This window comes from Equus przewalskii, chromosome 16 (assembly GCF_037783145.1).
Source record: "Equus przewalskii isolate Varuska chromosome 16, EquPr2, whole genome shotgun sequence".
Lineage (NCBI taxonomy): Eukaryota > Metazoa > Chordata > Mammalia > Perissodactyla > Equidae > Equus > Equus przewalskii.
In genome coordinates, this window is record NC_091846.1 from 19,858,359 (window position 1) to 19,885,561 (window position 27,203).

General features: G+C 33.9%; 1 protein-coding gene across 3 annotated transcripts in view; it reads left to right on the top strand.

Moving 5' to 3' along the window:
• The window catches only part of INTS6 (integrator complex subunit 6), an 85,962-nt gene that overhangs the window by 49,064 nt on the left and 9,695 nt on the right, over positions 1-27,203 (top strand). For all 3 annotated transcript variants that reach the window (XM_070578810.1, XM_070578809.1, XM_070578811.1), the window contains 11 exons: positions 6,273-6,456; positions 12,562-12,687; positions 14,248-14,402; positions 18,243-18,395; positions 18,527-18,659; positions 19,589-19,683; positions 21,540-21,650; positions 22,672-22,887; positions 24,547-24,673; positions 25,520-25,662; positions 25,883-26,114. In XM_070578810.1, the coding sequence (XP_070434911.1) occupies positions 6,273-6,456; positions 12,562-12,687; positions 14,248-14,402; positions 18,243-18,395; positions 18,527-18,659; positions 19,589-19,683; positions 21,540-21,650; positions 22,672-22,887; positions 24,547-24,673; positions 25,520-25,662; positions 25,883-26,114 (1,675 nt within the window). The remainder of the gene's footprint in view (positions 1-6,272; positions 6,457-12,561; positions 12,688-14,247; positions 14,403-18,242; positions 18,396-18,526; positions 18,660-19,588; positions 19,684-21,539; positions 21,651-22,671; positions 22,888-24,546; positions 24,674-25,519; positions 25,663-25,882; positions 26,115-27,203) is intronic.

Sequence of the window (27,203 nt, forward strand, 5' to 3'; positions counted from 1 at the left end):
TCCTTGCATGCTGCCTTTCCTTGAATGTTATTCCTCTGTCTCCCACAGATTAAAACCTTACCCATTCTTAAAATCTTCAATTTCTCTCCTTCTCTGTACCTTACTCTCTAGTAGTTTTGAATTTTAATTTAGTTTTTTATCCCAGTATTTTTTATTTCTTACCTCCTAGGTTTTTGATCATAGTCTTTACTCTGTATATGCCTTCTAATCTGCAAACGGTTCTAGATTCTCAGTAAACTTCGTTCTTCAAACTTACTCAGATGCTACATCCTCTGTGAGCCTTCCCTGGTTCATCCCCCAGATGATCACTTATTCCTCTGTACATCATGCATACTTTTACTATTGTACATGTCATAACATATTACAGTTATTTATTTACATGTTCTCGAAGGTAGGAAATTACAATGTCTAATGTGTTGCCTTTCATTAAATAATTTCTTGAGTTATGGCTTGATTTTTTGATCCCCATTCTTATTTTTTTAAAAAGGCCTCACATGATAACAATTAAAAATTGTCTATTAATAATGACCTAATTACTTCTTTGATACTGTGCCAAGTTCATTGGTACTAGCCCAATGCATTAAACTATAAAGAAAAGTCATGGTTTGGTTTGCGAGGTAAGAAAACTTGGCAAGAAATAATACATGGTCATGTTCTTTGTATCTCTGAATAAGCCAAGAATTTATGAGGTTATATTGTGTGGGCCTCAGTGGAAGTATGTCCATATGTAACTTCTCATGAGTATTATACACTGATCTAGATGGGGTAGTTGTTATGGCTCAACATATGGAATCGTTTCTCCATCCCTGCTCTAGGTGTCAGGCAGGTTTTTCAGCTTATGTCTTTGTATCCTCATGTATGGACACATACAAGAGTCATAGGATTAGCTACTTACGTTAGGAGAGGATAACGCTCGCAGCTCTTGGAAATAAGACTGTAGCTTGGTTCTCTGACCTACAGACATTACCATGGAAGCTGTGTTTGTGTGTTTGTATCCACATCTTTATGTGTGGTGGTGGGAGGGGAGCACAAATCTTGTTGGCAGGACACTAAGAGGTGGTTGTCTCTGATTGCACCCCTCACGCTGCCCCTCTTACTCTTGTACTGTTCTTAGGCTGTCGGAATGAGAGGGACCTCCTTTATTCTTTCCTTTGACAAGTACTATGGGGGAACACAGAAAAGAGTCAAATCCCTCTCCTTGCACTCTCTCCAACTGGTAAGATAGGCAGCCAAGTAAATAGGTCATTAAAACTTAAGGTGGGAAGGTGCCAGCCCTACGGCCAAGTGGTTAAGTTCGTGCGCTCTGCTTCGACAGCCCAGGTTTCACCGGTTCAGATCCTGGGTGCAGACCTAGCACCACTTATCAGGCCATGCTGAGGCGGCATCCCACATAACACAATTAGAAGGACCTACAACTACGTGCTGGGGGGCTTTAAGGAGGAGAAGAGAAGAAAAAAAAAAAGATTGGCAACAGATGTTAGCTCAGGTACCAATCTTTAAAAAAAAACAAACAACTTAAGGTGGGAAGTACAATTATTAAAGGATGTATAATTTGAATTACTTCAGTAATAGAACCAGTTGGTAGAATATCCAAGTGCAAGGGGAAACCTCCTAAGTGTTGGTACAAATCGTTCAACCTTGACTCTCATAGTAGGCTCTGGTGTGATCATCATCCAGGAGCCAGTTAGATTGTATGCCAGGAGAAATCTGTTTGGTTCCTGTATTAAAGATGTTTTAAAAATAAATTTATCTTCTTTCACTGTTTGCTGACTTTTATTTATTTTTACATTCTACAAATTATGAGAATCCTGGTCATCTGAGATTTTACAATAGTTTCTCTTAACATGAGCTAGCTAAAACATTATCTCAGATCTTCTTTATTTGGCTTGGTATATTCCTTACTAGATCCTGAAATAATGCCATGCTTATGGTAGGTGTTCAGTGAATAAGTAAATAATTAAAATTTGAGCTTTAGTTCAGTGTTAGCTGAGTCCCAAATCAGGTTTAAGTGTAAGTGGTAAAATAATAAATCTTTTAGAAGAAAGCGTAGAACATTTTCATGATCTTTGAGGACACAAAAAGTACTAACCATGAAAGGAAAAAATATATTAAGATAACAAATTCTATTTATTAAAATATACCACTAAAACAGTGAAAGAGATCACAAAGTGGGAGAAGATATTCGTAATACCTACATCCAATAAAGGACTCATCTGGAATATATTAATAATCCTTCAGATCAATAAGAAAAAGACTAGGAACTCAATTTTTTAAAAAGCAAGCAGAAGACTAACAGGCACTTCACAAAAGAGCACAGCAAAAATGGCCAAGAAATGTGTGAAAGGTATTCAGCTTCCGTAGATGTCAGGGAAATTAAAACCCCACCAAGACACCACTACACACACACCAAAATGGCTAAAATGAAAAAGACAGCCAATACTAAGTGTTGATGAAGGAGATATGGAGCAGCTGGTATTCTCATGCACTGCTGGTTGGAGTATAAATTGGTCCAACCACTTGGGAAAACTGGCAGTACCCGATAAAAGTAAATATATTCATACTTTATGACCCAACAATTCTGCTAGTAGGTGTGAACCCAACAGAAATGCATAAATATGTTTCCCGTAAAGACATGTACTATAATTTTATAGTTGTGCATATTCATTATATGCCCAAACTAGAAACAACCCAAATGCCTGTCAAGAAAAAATTGGATAAATAAATTATAGTATATTCTCTCACTCTCTCACACACACATGCTATATGGCAATGGGAATTAATGATCTACACTTAAATATGCAACAGTATGGATGAATCTCACCCCCATAATATTGAATGAAACAAACCATAGACCAGAGAGACCATACTCTATAATTCCACTTATATCAAGTTCAAAATCAGGCAAAACTAAGCAATTAGAGAGGAGGTAGTGGCTGGAGGGGACATAAATTTAAAAGATTCTGTTTCTTGATATAAGTGTTAGTTACACAAGGGCATTCAATTTGTGAAAATTCATCAATGTATGCATGCACGAATGTATGTATGTTATGCTATCCAAAAAATATTGCTTTGAGATCTATCCATGTTGGATCTTAGAGATCTAGTTTATTAATTTCAACTCTGGTTTATGAGCAGATCAGTTTATTTATCGATTCCCTTATTGGACTTCTAGGTGGTTTCCAATTTTCCTCTGTTTTAAATAATGTTGTAGACAGTATTCTTTTTATGTGATTTCTTGTGAAACTATGTGAGAGTTTCTCTAAGATGTATAACTAGAGGTGGTGTTGCTGGTCCTAGGGTATACTCTTCTTCGGCTTAACAGATATTATCAAATTGTTCTCCACAATGGTTGTATGTAGGAATGATGGAGGGTTCCCATTGCTTTATATAGTTGTCATCACTTGATATTGTCAAACTTTTAAATGTTGCTAATGTGATGGGTGTGAAATGGTATTTCACTGATATTTTAATTTGTCTTGTTTGATTATTAGTATATTTGAGCATCTTTCCACATACTTGTAGGCCTTATGGATTTCCTGGGTTTTTTTTTTTTTAACCTGTTTTTTACTTTTGGGAATTATCTGTTCATATTTATTGCACATTTTAATGGTTAATTTTATATTTTTCTTGATTTCTGTGCACTTTGCCTTGATTCTCAAAGTCCATATATTCAGAAAGACCTCACTTTGTGATTTTAAGATGTTGCTAGAATTTCGGCTGTAGACTTCAGAGTAATTCAATTCTCTTAAGAATCTTTTTCCTTCAGACTTTTTGCCTTTTGCCTGCCTTGCTCCTTCCTATTTTACTAGTACATTTCAGCTATAGGGGATTTTCCCCCTCCTCTTTGGTGATGAGAGTGGGTGGTAGTGATATGGGAAAGTGGAAATAATCAGAAATAGAAAAGTGAATAAAAATTTGACAAGTTTATAAAACTGATATAGCTATGTGTAAAATATGCCTGTGACCCTTCTTGGTTTTTTTGTTTGTTTTACTTGAAATACATTCTAAATCTAGCAGTTTACAGCCGAAGGCCAATTATTTCATTATGTATTGTCTCCCTTGTAGATGCTCATCATTATCTGACTAGTTTTGTGTGTGTATGTGATTATTATCTCATTAGTTTTGTGGTGTGTGTGTGTATGTGATTATTATCTGATTAGTTGTGTGTGTATGTGTGTATATGTACATAGTTTGGGGTGTCCTGTCCACCACTTATATATTATTATATATATATTATTGGGGTCTGTGCAGTACTGTTATCTACTAGATTCTTGAGACAGTTCCACGTATCCATTACTTCCCAGAGCAACTGCATTAACAGTTGAAACCCTCTTCTGCCAGTGTCACTGATGCTTTGATGGTTCTATGATCTTGGAGAGAAAATGACCAAGCACTTGGTAGTTGTGCTTCCCAAGTACAAAGTGGTTGGTTTGGAGTAACAGGAGATGATGGAAACAGTATTTTCTTATTTTCTGACAGGGTGTGGTAATAGCAGCAAGGGCTTGGAGTTCCTGAGCGGTTTTGCAGTGTCACAGAGCCTTTGCAGTTAGAAAACCTTCCTCAGAGAACATCCTGGCCCAGATTTCTTCAGCATTCCTTCCTTATTGCAACTCTGACTTCTGCCTTAAGTAGGATTAGTGCCAGAGGAAGAGCTCAGGACTCCTGGCCGTGGCCATAAAACCTTGGCTGATCTTGATAAAGTCTTGCAGCACATTCTCTTGTCATGAATCTTTTGGAGAGAGGTGCCAGTTTAGAAGAGCTTCAGTACGAACTCTTAGAATAGAGTCTGATCTTTTTTTTTAATGGTTTGGTATAAGTCAATGAAGAAGCTTGAGTCTTAAGTCAGTATAGAATGACTTCAATCCCTAGATTTATCAAGCTCGGAAATCTTTGAGGTGAGAAATAGAAAGACTGTAAGCAATACAATCATGTCTTGCTTTATGACTAAAGTAGTATAAACTCTAGCAATTAATTTGGAAGTGATAATTTTAAAGTGTGTTCTATATTTTAAAGAAAACTCCAATATTTATATAAATAAGTCCCTGAGTATGCTGATCCTGGGCTTTATTTTTAGTTTTTAAAATTTCATAAGTGATACGATTTTTGTGTTTCTGAGTACCATGTCATTATTACACTTAAAATATTAATAATTCCAGGAAGATATATGTCAGATTTTTTCCCATTGTCTCAAAAATCTTTGCTTTTGATTGTTTTGTCTCTTATTCTATAACAGTTCCAGCAACCCTCCCCACGCTTTGCTTTTTCATGCCATTGATTTATTGGAGAAACTAGGTCATCTGTCCTGTGGAATGTCCCACATTCTGAATTTGACTGATTGCTCCCTTGTGGTGGTGTTTAACTTGATCCTGTATCCCCAGTAGTCCCTGTAAAATGGTAGTTAGAACTAAAGGCTTGATTAGATTCATATTCAGTCTTTCCTTCTCTTTCTCTTTTTCTTTCCTTTCAATGTTGTGTACTTCTGTTACATCACATCATAAGATGCATGCTGTCTGGTCGTCCCCATTGAGTTATGCTGAGCTTGATGTGTGGACTCTGTTAGTACTCTGTTACTCTGTTGGTACAGAGGTGCCCCTTAGAAACATCACTTTAAAGCTTTTTAAGATTCTTAAAAATCTCAGTTTTTGATTTAGCAGCTTTGATGGGGATGGGGAGAGACATCTATTAAGAAACACTTGAAAAAACTCCCAAACCCTCTACCTTTACTCATACGTGGTAAGAATCATTACCTTTGATATATTTAACGTGTAATTAGAATGACAAAATTACTTTTATGCAAACACTTTGGGAATGTATGTTTTGTATAAAATGAAGCATTTTTGAAATTATTAACTGTGGAGGTACTTGAGGCTGCTGTGGTATAACAGAAGGACTGACTTGGACCCGGGAGGCTAAATCATTTATTCTCTGAGACCCATTCTCTTAAATCTAGAAAATGGGAATAATAAGGTATCTATCATAGGGTTGTTTTAATGATTAAATGAAATTTATTTGGAAGCAGTTTAGCACCTGGTGGTTACTTGAATTGAAATCTGAAAAGCATTACAGTAATAGATTTTTATCAATTGAGGTCTTCAGAGTAAAGGTTAAGAAAACTGAAGTAACAATATCTCATGTGCTATTTTAGTTATATCTGTATAAGCTTTTGTTTTTGAGCTTATTTTTTAAGTCATAGGAGACTCATGATTAATGTGTCCTTTTGGGAAAAATAGCATGTGGAAATCTTATTGTTTTTTTCCTCCCCTTACTTTCAGCTCCATTTACCTCTTAATTCTCCTTTGCCTGGAAGTGAATTGACCAAGGAACCTTTTCGCTGGGATCAGAGACTCTTTGCATTAGTGTTGCGGTTGCCTGGCACCATGTCAGTAGAATCAGAACAATTGACAGGTGTGCCTTTAGATGACTCTGCAATCACACCAATGTGTGAAGTGACAGGCGGTAAGTTTTTTGCTGGCAGTAATTCAGTGACTTAAAGTAGAGTTTTCTGATGTTTTAAAATGTACATTTCAAAAACTTCATGTTTATTTTTGTTTAACAAGTTAATACTAGGAATTAGTAGACATATGGTTTTAAAACTACATTGATGAAGATCTATGATCTGATTTAAATAGGATATGAATACCATTGGATCTGATAATGAATGGTAATTTTTTTCTACCCATATAGAAAATGCTGGTATTTGGAGTTAAGTTTTTTTTATCCACAAAGACTGCCAATGATTTACAAATGCTGTAGAATTATTTTCTGTGAAAAATGTTTTGCGAATCATCTCATTATCCATGTAATGATTAATGTCTGGTTAAGTGCAGTTTTCCCCAGAGGCAAAGAGGAAGCTAAATTAGAGGTGAGAGGAAACAGGTAGTGCAGTCTTAGCCAGCTAGTCCAACTAGTCTAGCCATGCTAAGTGAATGATACTCTTGAAACAAAATGTGTAATAGACTCAGCACTTCTATAATGTGGAATTGGTTAATAGGTAGGTTAAATTCATATGCAAATGTGTTGAGTGCCTACTGTGTACCAAGCACTGTTCCATGCTTTAGGATGTCAGTAGTGAATATGACAGACACGGTATTCTTGCTTTCATGGAACATTTTAGTTCTCACCTCAGGAATTTGATACTAAAATGTCCAAGTCTTACATATCACTTTTTCACCTATGTCAGGGGTCTGTGACATAGTCTCCAAACATAGTCGGTGCTTTATTGAGAGTCCATCATAGCCAGCTACATAAGTTAAAGGAAAACATAAAATCTAATTAATATTTTAGGTGCCTTTCTTCTAAAATTCTGTGGGTTTTAGAAATCTGCAAAATTCACAAACGAAAAGGGTATCCTACACAAGTATGTGAAGGGGATAACTTAGGAAGTGGTTAGTCACACTATTAAATGTTTCTATTTTATAGAAGTACTTTTTGGTTAACTCTTGTAATACCTCACAATTTGATTTATAATAGGAAAAAGGTATAGGAATATATTTTTTTTAAGGGAAAACTTATCTAAATTTGAAAACTCACTGCTAACAATTCCCTCTGCATGGATATATTTTTCAGTGATAGTCATAATTGTTTCTATAGGTAGAAGCACATTTGTATTCAGGGAATTTTAGTGTTCAGCCTTGAACTGGCCCACTTGCAAAAATCCTGATTTTTTGGGGTGTTTTTCCTTAACTCTAGGATTTTTATTTAACAAATTGATGAAGGGCTCTGAGGCTATAATTTAAACGTTCTCCCATTGGAAATTCCTTCTATACTTTACTTACTTTGAACTTAGAGTTATGATAAAGTTAGAGGACTGTATGTACTATAACTTTTGTCTTCTAGGATCAAAAATATTCAGAGTGTGAAATGAAGTGAGTAGTATAATCACAGAGGGTCTAAAAAGAACCTGAGACATCATGTAGTAGTTAATATCCTTGCCTTTGGGCAGTAATGTACTAAAGTTATTTTGTTTATTCTTTGAAAGGAACATCTCCAGAGGAGAAGTTTCTGAAGTCTCCCTTGGTAATATCTTCCAATGACCCACAAACCTTAGTTGGTCAAGAAATTAGGAAGCTTTCCGCAAATATACATCCCAAATCTCCCCTGATGTAGTGGTTTATTTGTCTCTGTTCGTGCTCTTGCTAGCAGTAATGGGAAGCTGCTCAAATGCCACTCATCTTTTCATATCTCTGAACAATGTTTTTTTTTTAATTTTAAAAGAATTCACTAAAGAAAGTTCTGAGGATAAAACACTAGAAAAGTAGAAAGAACAGAAAAGCTAATATCCACTGGTATTGCACTATCCAAATATGTAATTCCTGCTAATAAATTCCCTTGCACTTTTTTAACTTGATAAGAGTAGTGTGTGTACATTTATTTTCCTCATTATAGAATAATTCATGTTCACTAGGTAAGAATTGGAAAGAAATTTGCCTGTGTTGCCAAAATAATTGATTAATATTTTGTTATTTTTTGTGTATGTTTTTTAAAAAATTGCAGAATTGTCATTGTAAGCATTTTTCTTTTATTGTCAGGTAATTAATGAATACCCACTCTATGCCGGATAACTGTTCTTGATGCTGAGACTATAGCAGGAACAATAGACAGAAAGCTTACATTTTTGGACTGTGACAAAAATCAGTTAAAATGAATACATAATATTTTAGGGAGTGCTACTTACTAGGAAGAAAAAACTAGGGTAAAGGTGTAGAGAGTAACTTGAGGTAGAGAATGAATATTCTTGAGAAGTCTTCTGAGCAGGTGACTTTTGTTTTGTTAACCTAAAGGATACACTTACCCCAGTTTGAATCAGTTTAAAATGTTGTTTATCCTTGGAGATACTTGTTGTCTAAAGAAGTAAATAAAACAACCATTATTCTTTTATAAATTGCATTTGCATATCTCTAACCTTGAAGTTTAAGCCACTTGTTTGAATAGGGATTAAATCAGCCCTGGTTGTATCTTAAAAATATTAATCCCTCTAAAATTATTGTTACAGCATGTTCATCGACCCTCTTTTTTTTCCATTTTTTAATTAAGGTATAGTTGACATACAACATTGTATTGGTTTCAGGTGTACAACATAATTATCCAATATTTGTATATATTACGAAAGGATCACCAGAATAAGTCTAGTTAAGGTTTGAGCAGAGATCTGAATAATGAAGTAAACCATATGAAGATTTAGGCAGAGGAAATATTAAGGGAAGTAACATGCTCTATATTTTTGGGAGCAGCAGGAAGGCTGCTGTGGCTGGAGCTTACATAGGGAGGAGTAGAAAGTTAACAGGTGAGTTTAGAAAGGTAGGCAATAGCCTTTTAGGCCATAATAAATATTTTTCATTTTCCAAGTGTGATGAGAAGCCATTGGAGGACTTTTGTGTTTTTTAGAAGATTTTATTTTTCCTTTTTCTCCCAAAGCCCCCTGGTATATAGTTGTGTATTTTTTTTAGTTGTGGGTCCTTCTAGTTGTGGCAAGTGGGATGCCGCCACGGCATGGCTTGATGAGTGGTACCATGTCCGCACCCAGGATTTGAACTGGTGAAACCCTGGGCCCCCGAAGCAGAGCTCATGAACTTAACCACTCGGCCACGGGGCCAGCCCCTGGAGAACTTTTTTATGGGAGGTGACATCTGGTTTCTATTTCTGAAAGGTAACTTCAGCTGCTAGATGAGAATATACAGTAACGTAGTAAGAATGGAAGCAGATAGACTAGTAGGAGATAATAGTACTTTGGTCTAAAGTGTTAGGTTTAGAGGTGGTAAGAGGTGGTCTGATGCAAAGGAGAACAAAGGATGAGGACAATGAGGGAAGAAAGAATCAAGGATGATTCCTAGATGATTCAGTTAGCTGATGACTGGAGGGTGAATGGCTATCCATGGACCTAGATGAGTACACTGGGGAAAAGCAGGTTTAGGGGAGGTGCAGGCATGATATCAGATCAAAAAATGCCCAGCAGACGTGTTTTTTGGTGGGAGTATTGAGGATAAAAAGCATTTTATAAAAATTAGGAGACTTTTCCAGATTAAATAAATTTCACTTTCTTAGCCTCTGTAAGGGTTGTTGTTCAATTTAGAAATGTTCTTTTTGTCTCTTTTGTTTTACTAAAATGCTAATCTAGTAGACTTCTGTGGGAGTTTTCTTTTTAACTTTACTGCCTTCAGACTCAGTATATTTAGCTTGATTTTTTTTTTGTGGACTCTACATAACCATGAGTGAGACAGCTTCTTGACTTGAAGGTGTGTGCCTTTCTCACAAACATAATTAGTGATCCTAGAAACTTTGTGCTTCAATACAAAGTATCATACATTCCAAGGGCTGAGTTTTGACACAGAGAAGAGAAACATCACATAGGATACAGGCTCATTTTGTAAAGATAGCAATATTTGCTATTTCCTCTTTAATTTCCAAAAGAATTAATAGATTTTATTTTCCAAGTGATTCAGGTTTATTCACTTTTTCTCTAATTTTCATAAAATATTTTTGTTAGTTATTTTATTTCATGCTAAGAACGTAACTCATTTACTTATCTTTTCCTAATCAATTAATTCATGGTGACACAGGTTAGGAGAGTACAGAGAATTGCTGTAATTTTACACTTAACATTTTGGGAATATGCTAAAGTCTTATGAAGTAAGATATTCAACCTTTGTATAGTCTTCGAAATACTTTGTATGTTAAGATGGTCAGCCTTTTTATGTATTGTTTTATGTATGTGTTTATCTTGGAAGTTGTTTTTTTTTTTTTTTTTTTTCTTAAGATTAGCACCTGAGCTAACATCTATTGCCAATCTTTTTCTTTTTTTCCTTTTCTTCTTATCTCCAAAGTCCCCCTCCCAGTACATAGTTATATATTCCAGTTGTAGGTCCTTCTGGTTGTGCTTTGTGGGATGCCGCTTCAGCCTGGCCTGATGAGCAGTGCCAGGTCCGCACCCAGGATCCAAACCAGTGAAATTCTGGGCTGCTGAAGCGGAGCACACAAACTTAACCACTCGGCCATAAGGCTGGCCCTGGAAAAAATATTTTTAATTTACTAATTCTTTCACATAACTTTGACTCCATATAGACATTCTGTTTTAAATATTGATTTCAAATTAACATCATGATTTCCAAGGAACAAAGCATACCCAGATTAAAGTTTCTAATACCCTGTAAGGATTTGAATCTTGGCTGTACTACTTTATTAACTTGGATAAACTAAACAACCTCTACATGCTTTAGTTTTCTCATTTGTAAAATGAAGAAAATCCATATGGTTGTTGCTAGGATTAAATAAATTAATATGGTAAAGTGATTAGAATAGTGCCAGACATATAGACACTCAGTAATTGATCAGTGTTTTTCTGATTATGACTAACGTTATCATATACAGGTAATACAGGTAAGTTGTTTGTTATGTATAGGATACTTATTTTTCTAAATAAAGCTGACTGAGGATTTGAATCACACTACTGCCTAATGTTCTCTTTTCCAAGTAACCTTTAGCAAATCATGTTAAGTATAAATCAATATGAGTAATGTGATATGTCACATATGATTATAGCCATGTGCAGAAATCATTGGTTAAATTTATAAAAGAGTAGGACTTTTCCATATTGAGCTTATTGCAAATAACTTTGTAAGGTGTTGGATTAAAGATTGAATTTTAGTTGTCAAGGTTTTCAGCATTGGTCTAGATCAGCACACATAATAGAAATATGATGCAAGTCACATATGTGATTATAAATTTTATGGTAGTCACATTAAAAAGAAATGGTGAAATTAATTTCAATAATACCTTTTATTTAAATCAATATATGCGAAATATTTCAACATGAACTTAATATTTAAAAATTGAGATTTTATATTTTTTTCATATTAAGTCTACACAATCAGGTTTATATTTTATATTTACTGTACATCTCAATTTGGACTAGCCATATTTCAAGTTTTCAATAGCCATATGTCGCCATTGACTATAGTATGGGACAAAACAAGTCCAGATATATTTATTGAAAATCTCTGAGATCTTTTCACGTAATCACTTAATCACTAAAATCGCATTTTAATACTTCTGAACTAAAAATCCTATAGGTTAAAATATACAAAATATACAAAAGGGAAATTCATTTAAGATAGGTAATTCCCAAGTATATAAGCTAAATGAAATTCAGAAAAGCACATGCTACTATCTGTATATTAAAGTGCAAATATTTAAAATATGCAATAACTGCCAGCAATTAAATAATTAAATGATTGAGAATCTATTAATATATAATATATATACTTTAAATCACCTGTAATATATATATAATACAATAAATATAATGTGGATCTTTTTCACTGTGGTTTGTTCAGACCAAGATTACTATTTTCTGTATACCTATAATTAGAAAAAAACTCTCACAAATGAAATTGTTGGTTGATTGAAAATAACTGTATTTGTTCATTCTTCCGTAAGATAATGAAATAAGTCAAAATTTACCATTGAACTTTGTTAATCAACAGTGTCAGAAACCCCATTATGGTTCTTTCTTGCTAAAGGTAGGAATTTCTGCAACTAACTAGTTCACTATTCCTTTTATCTCAGGCCGCTCATATTCTGTATGTTCTCCAAGAATGCTGAATCAGTGTCTGGAGTCCTTGGTGCAGAAAGTGCAAAGTGGGGTAGTGATAAACTTTGAAAAAGCAGGACCAGATCCTTCCCCTGTAGAAGGTATTATTGCACTTTTCTTATAGACATTCTAAACTTGCTTTATCAATTATTCAGCTAGAAATGAAAAATTACTCTAATTTGGCCTTAAGATTGACAAGGCCAAACAGTTAAGATGACAAAACGGCTCTTGGTAAAGAGGGAAGATTAAATAGGAAAGTCAAGGTAAACTGATAGTGGTTCAGTAGCGTCATTTTTTTATATTGATTGTTCATAGCCTGAAATTTTCTAAGAGCCAAAAACCGTTTTAAGCATTTACAGATTAGCAACCTCATGTTTCCTTTCTAGTGTTTTAACGTTGCCTGTCTCTAGTATATGTGCTTCTCCTATGTCCCTTAATTCACAAGGGTGTTCAACCCTAGGTGTTTATTTAATTCAAATAACTATATTTTTTCTAAGGATCAAACTGGTCAGCGCAAAATAGTTTGTGTGGTTCCAAAAATGAGGAACCAGTCTTTGCCATTAAGCTTGATTCTTTTAACTCTAGCTAAGCTCCATGTGGCTTTATTCTAAGTTCTGTGATCAGGAGCTATTTATATTAGCCATATGGTGTAAGGAGTTAAACTAGAACCAATGGACAGCTTGTATCTGGGACCTTCTGCATTGTACAATGTAGCTTATAACAACAATTAGAAAGTCATAATGACACTTGGCAGAGGTGTTCCACTAGAGTGGGCAATTGGGAGGAGAGAAAGGTCATAGAGACAAAAAAAATGGGTACTCTCAGAGGGGATTACAGGGAAGGAGCAGAAGATGGTAAGATTATATAAATTGTATCACTGTGTCTGGTTTAAAAAAACAAACTTTTTATTGTAATTGAATGTTAGACATGGAATGTATTTTTAAATTATTTTTGTACTTGGCTTAGAGTTAGGCACTAAGTACATGTTTACTGAACTGTTGAAGAGAGTTGCTGTTTTGCTAGAATACTTTTGTATTAAAAGCAGATGCTTTGGATCTGGATTTGCATGTTAAGCTTTTTTTAATCATTAGGCTTTAGTTAAAATGATTTTAAAGAAATATTCATTTAGCAATACTTACCTCGTATTTACTAAGCTACTGTGGTAGGCGTCCCAAATATAAAGTAGAGGAAGATGGGCATGGATGTTAGCTCAGGGCCAGTCTTCCTCAGCAAAAAGAGGAGGATTGGCAGCAGTTAGCTCAGAGCTGATCTTCCTCAAAAAAAGAAAGAAAGATAGAAAGAAATTGGGCATTTGCTCTCATCATCTGGTGGGGAAAACATATCATCTGTTAGACAAGTATTTACCATAAAGTATGGTTTACATATCTTTACTGGGCAAGCAAAGGGTGCTATGGGACCTATCAACTGTTGAACTCAGAGTGGGAATTTGCAGAGTCCGTGCTTTAGTGAATTTTAATCTAATCTAAATGTTAACCAGTCATGATAGTATTCTACCATATAAGAAAAATGGGAAAATCCAGAATTGACCAAGGATGAGGGGACATTTTAATTAAGTTAAATGCTAATGGATATAATTTAATCTTTCATGTTTTTTTCCCTTAATGATATATGCTTTCTTTGTCTTAACTTCTTTGCTATAGATGGGCAGCCAGATATATCAAGGCCTTTTGGATCTCAGCCTTGGCATAGCTGTCACAAACTCATTTATGTCAGACCAAATCCTAAAACGGGGGTTCCTATAGGTCATTGGCCTGTTCCAGAATCTTTTTGGCCAGATCAGAATTCTCCAACACTAGTAAGTACTAGAGAGACTGTGACTTTGTAATAGTACTATTTAACTGCTTTCAGTTTAAAGTTCTGCTGTCAGTTAAAGGGGTGGCTAATTTACAGGAATTACATGTCCAAAATGCTATGATATGCTGTCACTTGCTTTAGTATACTCTATTGTACATTATGGGTAATAGAAAAAAGGCATTTTTTCCTTCCAATACTACACTTATGTTTTTATTATTGGCATCTGTGTACAGAATCAGAGGTGTAACGAGTTTCTCTTTGGACTCTAAACATCGCGTAACATGAGGATTTGTCTCTGGGACACAATTTAGAATTTAAATGAAGACTTAGAAAACAGTTCTGATTGTTTGCCTGCAATCTTTTAGGACTTAGTCTTGGAAATTCATGTTGACTTGCATGGTTATAGTTATATTCAGTGTTTTCATTCTGGAGGTTTAAGGTAGAAAAGATTTTCTGGTCTTGTTTACATGAATTTTTTTGGAAATCATGATGAATTATCAGAATTCACTATATGGTTCTTATAATGGGTAAATTTATATAAATTAATATCTATTCAATCTTGTTAATACACTGTTTTTTTCAGATTAGTATTTTTTCCAGTATCTCAGGACATCACAGGATATTTTGTGGGAGAGAATGACAGTGGTCCTTTTAATATTACCCTTAGAAGACAAGAATTGTATTTCAAAGATCGTTAAGCAGTCTTTAATAATGTTCATGTACCTATCATTTATGAATGAAACTGAACCCTTTTGGAAACCTTTTATACTTAAAATCTATATCAACTCTTCAGGATAATTTTTACTTTTACTTTATACAAGGTCTGTAAAGTAGTATTCCCTTTATTTGTTAGAGATTCAATGAAGTAGTACATGAAATTAAGGTTTTGTAAATTTCACTGAGGTTTTTTATATATTCCTTTCCTTTTTTTCTGATTGAGCCAGCATAGTTTTTTAGTCTGGCCTTATAGAGAGGTTCTCAATTTCTGTGGTCATTTTACTTTCTCTTCTGAAGTCCTTTCAACTCTTACAGAACAGATATTATATTTGTATGAAGTATTGTCTGTTGGTTCTTCATTCTATTGTATTTATTTAACACCTACAGTAGTATGAGTGATACTTGTTAAGTCCTAATAGAAAGAAATCCAAAACCCATAATCAAAAGCATCGCCTGTTAATATTGCTCTAGTGGTCTATTGAAAATTGTTACAGGCCAGGGAGAGTTTCGAAGTGTGGGTAGGATTTCAGTTGGAGGAGGAAACTGTGAGAAAAAAGTATTGAAGTGAAAAAGAACAAGGTGTTTAGAGGAATGAAAAGGAGCTAGTAAAGGTGAGTTGTGACATGTATGCAGGACATTGAGAGTACTTTAAATAAACCAATTGCTCATGATGTTAAATGCAAGGTTAAGGAATTTGGACTTTTTTCAGTGGGCTCCATAGAACAACTGAAGACATTTTTAATGGAGTGCTGCTTTAGGAAAATTAATCTAGTTGGTGGTTATATGCAGCAAAATTAGAAGCAGATGAGTTGGAAGGTAAGCAGGTTACCTGGAGGACTATAACTAAGGTTCATGTAAGAGATTTTTAAGAGTTTGAATTAAGATGATGGAAGGGAAAGTCATAGAAAACAGATAATATTGGAAAGAACTGGCAAAATTTAGTAACTGAAGGATATTAGAGGGGAAATGAAACTTTTGTAAGTAATAGTATTTCAAATAAGAAGTATTGATACTGAAATTAAATGGGATTCATTAGAGACTGGTTCAGAATTTGAATCATAGCGCTACCAGTTATTAACTATGTGCCTTTGGTTAATTATCTTCTCTAAGCCTCAACTTCCCATCTCTTAAATGGAGATAATAGCTCCTCTCTCATAGGATTGGATGAAATAATGAACGCAAAATGTTCTTTACCAAGTTCTGGAGGATTACCCCCCCCCCCCATTTTTCCTCTTGGATCTTAAGATTTTCATCCCCCCCAAAAAAAAGTGAGTTTTGCTTTTTTGTAGCTATGTGTCAGGTGCATGTTAGGCACAGGAGCACAAGATGAGTAAAACATGGTGCGTCCTCTCTGGAAACTGACCATCCATAGGAAGGTCAGCCCTGTAAACATAACAGAGTACAGTGTGCTAACTGTAACAGAGGGGCAGAGGATGTGGTGCCTAACTGCTTGGTGTGTGTTTGGAGTACGTGGCGAGAAAGAGTTTCGGGGAAGAAGTCTCTTAGAGGCTGGCACTTGCCAGTTCAGACTTCAAAACTTTGTTTGTTTGCAGTATGCAAGGGAGAAAATAATAAAGCAGCCAGGGATAACATGTGACACACAGGAGCAAGAAAGATGATGATCTCTGTGGGTAACTGCAAGTAGTTTGGGCTGGCTGGAGCACAGGGTATATACATGGTGTGGTGGTTGAAAGGCAGACAGGGACCAGATCATTAAGGATCTTTGTATAGGATACTAACAGAAAAGCGTCTGGGCCCTATTTTTAGGTGATTAACTGCTACTTTTACCAAGTAAACTTCAGATAAGGAAAATTATATGATCATATTTATATTTCATGGCCATAGGATTGGTTGGAGGGGACTAAGTAATTAGGGAGACTAATTAAAAATAAGCAGTTGGACTAGCCTAGTCTAAGAAAGATGAAGGCATGCATTAGAATGGTAAGAAATAGAAGATCAATTTCTAGAGAGAGGAGAATTTAGTATTGACAGAGGACAGTAACTAAATACTGAGCATCTGCCATGTTTCTGTGTTCTGTTAAGTGGCTTAGAATTTGTGGTATCATTTTGTCTAGGCCTTTGTGACAGTTAAATATGGAGGGTGTGGGGAAGATATTAAGGACAACATCTAGGTTTTTAGAACAGGTTTTGTGGTTTGAGGGAGAAATAACGAATTGGGTAATAATGTGCCTGAGGGACCTATAGAAGATTCAGTTTATGTCCAGTAGGCAGTTGGATACATAAGAGAAATAAGAGAGATCTAGTCCCAAACTGTAGATGTTGGAGCCATCAGTGCATAGGTAGTAACTGAGGCTAATGAGTCCTTTATAGTTATGAAATTTCGAATTATTTCCTTATAGCTCATATTTTCTTCAACAGTCTTCAATTGGTGAGATTTTTAGGAAGGGGAGACTATTAAGGGGGGAAATAGTGTAAGATGCCTTATTTTTTTTTTCTTTAAAGTATTTTGTTTTGTGTACCTCTAGAACAGGGTCTCCAAAGTAGGGTGTATGTACCACAGGGATAACTAAAACAGTCTACTGGAATAGGGAAGGAAAACATTGGAACTTCTATTTGTTTATTTTTTTCTCCTACTTTTAACATTATTTTGGTATGTATTTTATTATGTACCTATAAGTTAATAATTTACAAATTATAAATAAATGTGTATATGTCCTAATGTATTATATATTCAAAAAATTTTACTGATCAAGGTGTATGATCAGTTAGGAAGCCACTACTCTATGCAAGTAATTAAATTGCTACAATTGAGAACTTAATGAAAGTTTCTATATACATTAGTTGTTTCTTGGATGTAAAAATTAATTAGTACTTGCTAAATTCCAAAATTTTGCATTTAACGTATCTATTTGATTTTAAGACCTAAAAACACTTTTATTCTGTATAGATTTTGAAGTGTTTTATCTTTTTCTTATGAATATTGTATAATTTAAGCATTACATTTTTAAGTATTTTCTTTCAGCTTAATGGTGCTTTCAGTAGTAAATTAAACTCTCCCTAGCAAAACTGAGGAACTGAGTAAATTTTGCTAGTGAATGATACTGAAAATGAGTTTGTTTCTGATATTTTCTGTAAATAGTAATAATAAGATTTTCCCCTCTAGCCACCTCGTACATCTCACCCTGTGGTGAAGTTTTCCTGTACAGACTGTGAACCGATGGTTATTGACAAATTGCCTTTTGACAAATACGAGTTAGAACCTTCACCACTAACTCAATTTATCTTGGAAAGGAAATCTCCTCAAACATGTTGGCAGGTGAGCTGAATAACTATAGTGATTTAAAAACTTAAGTGAAATGTTTCTTAAAAGTTAAGTTGAATCAATGGTTTATATAACATTCTGTAAAGGTTATTAAATATGAAGTTTTAACCACTCCTTTTTAACAGGTGTATGTGAGCAATAGTGCAAAATATAGTGAACTTGGTCATCCCTTTGGTTACTTAAAAGCCAGTACAGCACTGAACTGTGTCAACTTATTTGTGATGCCTTATAATTACCCAGTCCTCCTCCCCCTTTTAGGTAAGTCATTCTTGTCACATCCTCTGTGGCTCAGCATGCATACAAATTTTCCTAAAAACAAACTTTGGGAACATCTGTAAGTTTTCTTGTCTTGTAGAAATTAATGAAAGTGTTTTAATACTCTAAAATACTGAACCTATCTAAGGTTGTTTTGTAGCAAACTATGCATTTTTGTGGTAAATTGAAAGTCACTGTCAAAACACCTTTGATTCTACAAACTATTGAAGATATTATATTTAAAAATTTTAAATTAAATATTCTAAGTTCTCTGCAAGTTAGATTTCGTACATAGTTAGAATTGGTGGTGCAGGCTTTGTATTTGGTAGATAAGACATTTTGTAGAAGTATATTATATTTATAAGATCTGAGTGTATTTTCTTTCTAAGAATTTATCTGTACTTTAATTTTCATTTGGCAAATATTTTTTTAAAGAACGAATTTGTTCCAAAATAATATGATAAAAGCCTAAAAAGTTAGTTTCTGGGGACCGTCTGGCTATAATTTTTTGAGGAGTACTGTCGGAGATGTTTTTCCCTCCATGGAATCACATGAGATTTAAACGTTATAGTTATAATATTAGTATGTATATTTTCTAGAAAACATTGTGTAAAATTTGTTTCTGTTCTCAAATCTGGTTCATGTCTTGGTCTAGATAGGAGAGAGATTTCCCTTGTGTATTTTCTGATTCTACTTTATTATTACATGTAATTTTTGACTAATTGGCACCTTTTCATTTTTAAAATGATATTACTACTCAAAGATGCCAGAACCATAAATTTTACTGCTTTCAATTTTGTTAAAAACTTGTCAGATGTTACTGTCTTTCTTACAAATAAGAAAGGAGATTTTAAAAATGAAACTTATTGGACTTGATTTTCGTGTGTGAAAACAATGAATGATGATAATTTGTTCACATTGTACATTTATAGATGACTTGTTTAAAGTACATAAAGCAAAACCAACATTGAAGTGGAGACAGTCATTCGAAAATTATTTGAAGACAATGCCTCCCTACTATCTTGGGGTAAGAATATTATTGTTAAAAATGGAACTTGCTATAAATTTTATATTATGCTTATAGTTTACTATAGGTATTAAAACTCTTATTTATTGCTGTTATAGATTAAACATCATGAAAATTGAGTGTACAAGTGACCAATACAGATATAATAGGAAAGAAATGTTTCAGTGATTTGCAGAATAATGATGATGATCATGAGAATATATATATATATAATGCTTAGCTAGGCCTGATACCATCCTAAGCACTTTACATGTGTTAACCTCATTTCATTTATATAGTAACCATACAAAATAGAAATCATTGTTCCTATTTCACAGATAAGGAAACTAAGGCACTAAAAGATTTAGGAATTCACCCAAGGCTACATAACTAATATATAGGAGACTGAAATTCAGTCCCAGGTAACCTGGCTTTAGAATTTAGCCTCTTAACCTTAATTGTTATACTCCCTTTTTAAATTGCAGTTTTATAATTATTTCTCTTTAAGGGTTCAAAATGGTTTTTGTTGCGTTATTCCCTAAATCTCCAGAAACATGTTTTTAGGTAGATAAGTATATATTCTCATAGAACATGTATTTTTAGAACCATGAGTTTTCTGATTACTTAAAAGCTAGTGTGTCATAGTGGATAAGATCAATAATGTATTTATTATAAATACATTATTTATTTTATGAAAAGTAACTTCTTAACAAAAACACCTACACTAAAAGCACTTTTAAACATTACTTCTGCTTTTAATGCAGGAATATTATAGCATTTGACTGTAACTAATCTTTCTAAATGATCCCTAATAAGAACGTTAATTTCTTGAGCTTTGAAAATCATATTTTATAGTTAGATAAATTGTGTGAGTGTCTAGCACATAGTGCCTGCCATGTAAGAGAGTGAAAAGGAAAAAGCACTTAGAATATGAACTGTTCCATATGTTGAATCATTTATGTTTCATAGCAACCCAGAGGGCTTAGCCAGAGCTACATGGATAGTAAATATCAGAGCTGGGATTTGATTCCAGTTTGACACCAGTGCTTACACACTTTCTAATATGTTAATGAATAGTTATCTTTTTTCTGACTTTGTCCCATTTATATATGTGAGACAGTCCTGTTAGTGATACTTTTCATTGCACAAAGTGGTTCTCAATTGGTCTCTCCTTACAATTGAACATTATTTCACTATACCACATCCATAGTAAATATTAGACTGTTTTTTCCTCCTCTTTATTTTTCCTTCAGAGCTTATTCCTGTTTTTTCAGCTCAGCTAATGATAATAGCGGTAATGTTTAACACCCACTGAATGCTTTCTGTGTGCCAGATGCTTTTATATGTGCTTTACATGTGTTAATTCATTTAATCCCATGACAACCCTATGAAGTAGATACTATTATTATCATTTTACACATGAGAAACTTAAGGCACAGAGAGGTTATATTTCTGGTCCAGGGTCACAAAGCTACTGAGTGGTCCAGCTACAACCCATCCAGTTACCCAGGTAGAAATCTTCTCTTTTCCTTAACTCCTTTTTACTTACTCCCCAAGTTCTATCAAATCTACCTCTGCAATGTGTCTCCTGCCCATTTCTTCCAAACTTGGTATCTCCAGTGATACTAAGTGTCCAGGCCTTCACACTCTCTTGTCCCGGGTGTTATTGTTATAGCCTATAATCCTTTTTAAGTATTTCAAACTGCCTTTCATACTGCTGACAAACATTTTACTGAAATACAAATATGATTCTGTTACTCTCTTATTGAAGAAAGGAAGGAGAAACGTTTTTTGGAGAAATTTTCAAAACTGATAATACATCTAGCCATAAATTTTGACAAGCTTAGGATTGAGTGGTGTTTTCTTTTCTCCTGCAGCCTTTGAAGAAAGCTGTTAGAATGATGGGAGCACCTAACCTAATAGCAGACAGTATGGAATATGGACTTAGTTACAGTGTCATTTCATACCTCAAAAAATTGAGTCAACAGGTAATGTTAAAAATTAGGGAGAGCCATTAAGTATTTTGAATGGTTTTGGCTAAGATGGTTAAAAGGCCAGATGTTAGTTTTTGATGGTCCTTATGGAACTAAGAATATTATTATATTTGAAAACCACATAAATCATATATTAACATAATTCTGTTAGGTACATGATATGCTATATTTTGAAATGTGAATTTTGAATAATTCCTAGTTTATGAAAATGGCTTCATTAATGTGGTCCTAGACTTCCTGTATGTGAATAATCTTTGTTTTCTTTTGAGAAATTTATGTTAGAAAGTTGTTTTTCTTACACAAAAAAATCAGTTTCTTTTGATTTATGTTATGAAACCTGTAGTTTTTTCTTTCAAAATGGGAATATATTAGAAATGTTTGTAAAAATACTGAATTTTGTTATTTGGGGCATAAATCACATTACTAAATACTATGGTAGTAGAGCAGTATACAGTTTGACTGCCAGGTTATTAATGTATAAAATACATTATTTTCCCAGTATTTTTACCATCTCTACTTTAACTGCTAATTGAAATGTATGTTGGAAAGACTCAAAATACTGCTATTTGCTTTCCAGTGAAACCTTATACCACCATTTGCTATATCTATGAACATTGGGTTATGTGCTGATAACAGGGTCTTTAAGTAAATATTGATGAGATTATTTTTTCTAATTTCATATCACCTCTGAATTGGAAATATATATTTTCATTTAGGGTGCATTTACGTTTAATGGTTTAAGTGTGTAGTGGATATTAATGAAATAAATTGAAGTTGTATTTGTTTGCTCTGCTCCAAAAGATTAGAATTGTAATGATTTAAAATCATAAGATGTTGTTGTTTAAACTATGTTTAGCTTATCAAGTACTTGACATAAACTATGCTACTTGAGTTTTTAACTTCTTATATCCTTTTTTAATATAATAAATATTTAATTTATAGAAGACCAAAACTATTAGTATTCAGTTTATCAATTTAGACTATGTAAAACAACTGTTGTTTATTTTTACTTTAGGCCAAAATAGAATCTGATCGAGTCATCGGATCTGTAGGCAAAAAAGTAGTACAGGAAACTGGAATTAAAGTCCGAAGCCGATCACATGGTTTATCAATGGCTTATAGGAAAGATTTTCAACAGCTGCTTCAAGGAATTTCAGAGGATGTTCCTCACCGACTGCTAGACCTTAATATGAAAGAATACACTGGGTTCCAAGTTGCTTTGCTCAATAAGGTAATAATTATATGAATTTAGTATCGCTCTAGTTATTTTCTGTTGTATTGTTGAATAAATCAAATTTTCTGTTAAGTGATATTCAGTCTGTCTGAACTTTAAGAAGTACTTCTGTAACTCTGTAGAATAATGATCATTTATACAATTATTGAATCATGGAATTTTAGAATTAAAACAAACATTGTACATGGTTAGTGGGTGAATGGATGAATTAATGAAGAGTAAACCAACTCATTTATTTTATAGATGAGAAAACAGAGGCTTATAGATTGCCTAACATTACATAGCTAATGGTAGAGTTCACTGTAGTTTGGTACTTAGACTAATGACGTTGGGCACACAGCATGATCCTAAAATGCTTTATCGGTACTCATTATTGAAAAGATCTTCATCTTGGTAGCCTTTGTAGAAACAGACAAACTGATTCTAAAATTTATATGTAAAAGGTCCTAGAATAGCTAAAACGATTTTGGAAAAGAAAAAACTTGCACTATCTGATTTTAAAAGTTACTGTAAAGCTACAGTGATCAACGTGTTGTATTGTTGGCATGAGGATAAACAGATCAATGGAGCATAGAGTCTAGAAGTAGGCTGTCACACATATAGTCAATTAATTTTTAACAAAGGTGCCAAAATAATTCTGTGGGTAAGGAGATAGTCTCTTCAACAATTGGTATTGGAACAGTTGAATATCCATATTCAAAATAATGAACTTGATCTTTACCTTACATTAACGGAAGTGATCATGGTCTTGCAACTAAAAGTCTCATATATTGTTAATGGAAGATGGTTTGCAGTTTCTTAAGAAGGTAAATATATACTTGCTGTATAACCAGCAGTTCTACTTGTAGGTATCTACCTAAGAGAAATGAAAATATATGTTCATGTAAAGGCTTTGTATGCAAATATGCATAGCAGCATTATTCATAATAGCCAAAAACTGAAAACAATCCAAGTGTTTATCAACTGGTGAATGGATAAAGAAATGGTTTATCCATATAATGGAACAGTACCCTGCAGTAAAAAGGAACAGACTACTGACACATGAACAACATGGATAAATCTCAAAAACATCATGCCAAGGGAAAAAAGCCAGAAGGAAAAGATTAGATATTGCAAGATTCCATTGATAAAATGGAAAATAGAGAGACAGAAAACAGATCAGTGGTTGCCTGGGGATAGGAATAGGGGTTGACTACAGATGGGCACAAGGAACTTTCTAGGATGATGTAAGTGTTCTAAAACTGGATTGTAGTGATGGTTTCGCAACTATAAATTCACTGACACTTGCGAAACTGTATACCTAAAACGCGTGATTTTTTGGTATGTAAATTAAATATCAAAGCTGGTTTTCTAAACCTTCAAAGTCTTTAGAATTTGGAAATTCATTTTATAAGATATTTACTTCTCTTAGCCAGAATATATGGTAAAATCTTGAGAGATGTGAATTTGAGATTATGTGGTTGAGCTCATTACCAATTTTTTATCTTTTGGTTTGCAAAACAGTACATTATTAAGATTGTATCATAACTCTCTGTTCTTTTTTTAAGCTAATTAGTTAACTTGTATATCTTATTTCCAAACCTATGCTTCAGGCTAGAGATTTTAGTCTAATTCTGTGTTTGAAAATAAATTTTGTCTTTGAATGTCTTTCAATAGGATTTGAAGCCACAGACATTTAGAAACGCGTATGACATACCAAGACGGAATCTTTTGGATCACTTAACAAGAATGAGATCTAATCTTTTGAAGAGCACCCGTAGATTTCTTAAAGGACAGGATGAAGGTTAGATGGTGATTTTAATATTGGTATTTCTTTTGTAAATTTCTTTCTCTATATTGAAAAAACATAGTATGGTAATGTAACTTTTAAAGAATTGTTATAGTAGTATCACATTCTCATTGTAAATTCAAACAAATGAAGTAAAAAGTGAGTCATCTCTGATTCTGTATATCTCTTCCTACCATCTCTGTTGCCCCAAATTCTGTTCCACAGAGGTAACAGCCTTTGTTAATAGCTTAGTTTTCTTTTTGGCTTTCTTCATACATTCACACACACAGACAGACACACAAAATCATTTTCTCATGATATGCTAGTATCTGATGGTTTAACTCTTGATGGTCAATAAGTGTTACGTTCTGGTATTTCCTTCAGCTATATCCATGGCACCTACTACAAATCAAATAGACGAGAATTTAACCCTTTGCCATCTCTGATGTAAGCATTCCAACTATAGCCTTATGTAAAAAGGGTTATCTGTGTGATACCTCTTTTCTGTAAATCCTACTATAATTAAATTCTGCTTATTTGGAATAGAGTAGAAGAGACATTCCTTCTCATGGTAAGGTTACACATATGTATTGCTTATTCTGTGCACTGAAATTAACTCAAATATTTTTGTTTTGTTTAGAAGATAAAATCAATTATTTTAAATGCTATTTAAGAAATCTCAGAGACTTTATGTCACAATATTTATAATGGCAACAAATTAATTTAGAATATGTGGTAAGGGAAGACTGCCTAGAATAACACCAGGTAGCATTCATATATAAGAAGACATTATTTGATAACTAGATAGAGTGTAGTTTTAATGAGGTTAACTTTTATTATTGCTCTCTTCTGTCTGAAAAGATCAAGTACACAGTGTTCCTATAGCACAAATGGGGAATTACCAGGAATACCTCAAGCAAGTACCTTCTCCACTAAGAGAACTTGATCCTGATCAGCCTCGAAGGTTGCATACATTTGGCAACCCCTTTAAGCTGGACAAAAAGGTAAATTTGAAATGTTTCATTATATAATTCATTTGTGCTAGGCACTGTGGATTTAACACTTCTTAATTTAACTGAAGTAACCTGAAGCTGTTTTCTTGGTAGAATATTTAATAAATGCCAACATAGTTATAATATAGTTGTTTTAATGGGAATTGAAATTAGTTATGCCATTTAAAAACTATGTCTAAATTCAGAGAAATTATATTCTTTTTTGTTATAGGGTATGATGATAGATGAAGCCGATGAATTTGTGGCTGGACCTCAAAATAAACATAAACGACCTGGAGAACCAAATATGCAAGGGATTCCTAAAAGACGTCGCTGTATGTCTCCACTGCTAAGAGGCAGACAACAGAATCCAGTTGTGAACAATCATATTGGAGGAAAAGGACCACCTGTACCTGTGACTCAAGCACAGCCAGATCTTATTAAACCCCTTCCTCTTCATAAAAGTAAGAGAGATTTTTAAACATTATTTGCTGCTTTTTGGTTCTTTAGGAAAGAGATTTTTGTAATAGACTGTAGAAAAAATTGTTAAAGTCCAAGAATCTCTAGAGAAGATTTTTGTTTATTCTAAATTAGCAGGTAATCATTTTTGTATGTCTTTATAATGAACCTTTGAACATTTCATATGTTCATTATGCATTATTATCTATCATGATCTAAAATACCATTTGCAAATCTTAAGTATTTCAAAATAACAGTTTTTAAAGGGGCATTATCAGTACCCACAGAAAGATGGTTTTTAATTTCAGTTTAATTCAACAACTGGTTATTAAATACATATGCTCTTTTAGACAGTGCTAGTCATTGAGGTATAGCAGTGAACAAGACAGTAGTGATCTCTGCCTTTATTTATAATGAGTGAGGGAAAAGGGAAGGGAAGTCAAGTATGCTGTAGAAGCATTTGACAAGAGAATTTAACTTAGACTGTGGGGTCAAGATGCTTTACTGAGGAAGTTATGTTTAAGCCAATACTTGAAGGATGAATGGGAATTAGTTAACGAAGGCTCTGCATTTGCCTGTGCTACAGTGGTAGTCTAAGAAGAGTATGTGCAGAGGCATAGAGTAAAGAGAAGGGGATTAAGGGAACTGAAAGAATTCTAGTATAACAAGGGTGTTGGGAATGAGGTAAGGTGAGAAATAAAAGACAGGCAGAGGCCAGATCATGGAGCACCTTGGAAGCCTGTAAAGATTCTAGACTTTATTCTAAGGACAATGAGAATCCATTGAAAGGTTTAGAGAGGTAGTTACATGATTTGATTAGCATTTTATAAAGATCAGGTTGGCTGTACTGTGTGCAGTATTATCAGGGAATAACAAGAATGGATGTAGGGAACCCTTAATGAATTAATGGATTTAATTATAGGTAGTGATCATTCATGGCTTATAACATCTTAAATGGAGAGAAGCCAAATATTGTATACCTCCTGATGAAATTATACAGTACTACCACTGAAGTAGTCTTGCAAAAAAAAAAAAAAAAATTGAACATCAATCTGATCAAGCCCCTAGATCTAACTACCAATTTATAGGAAATA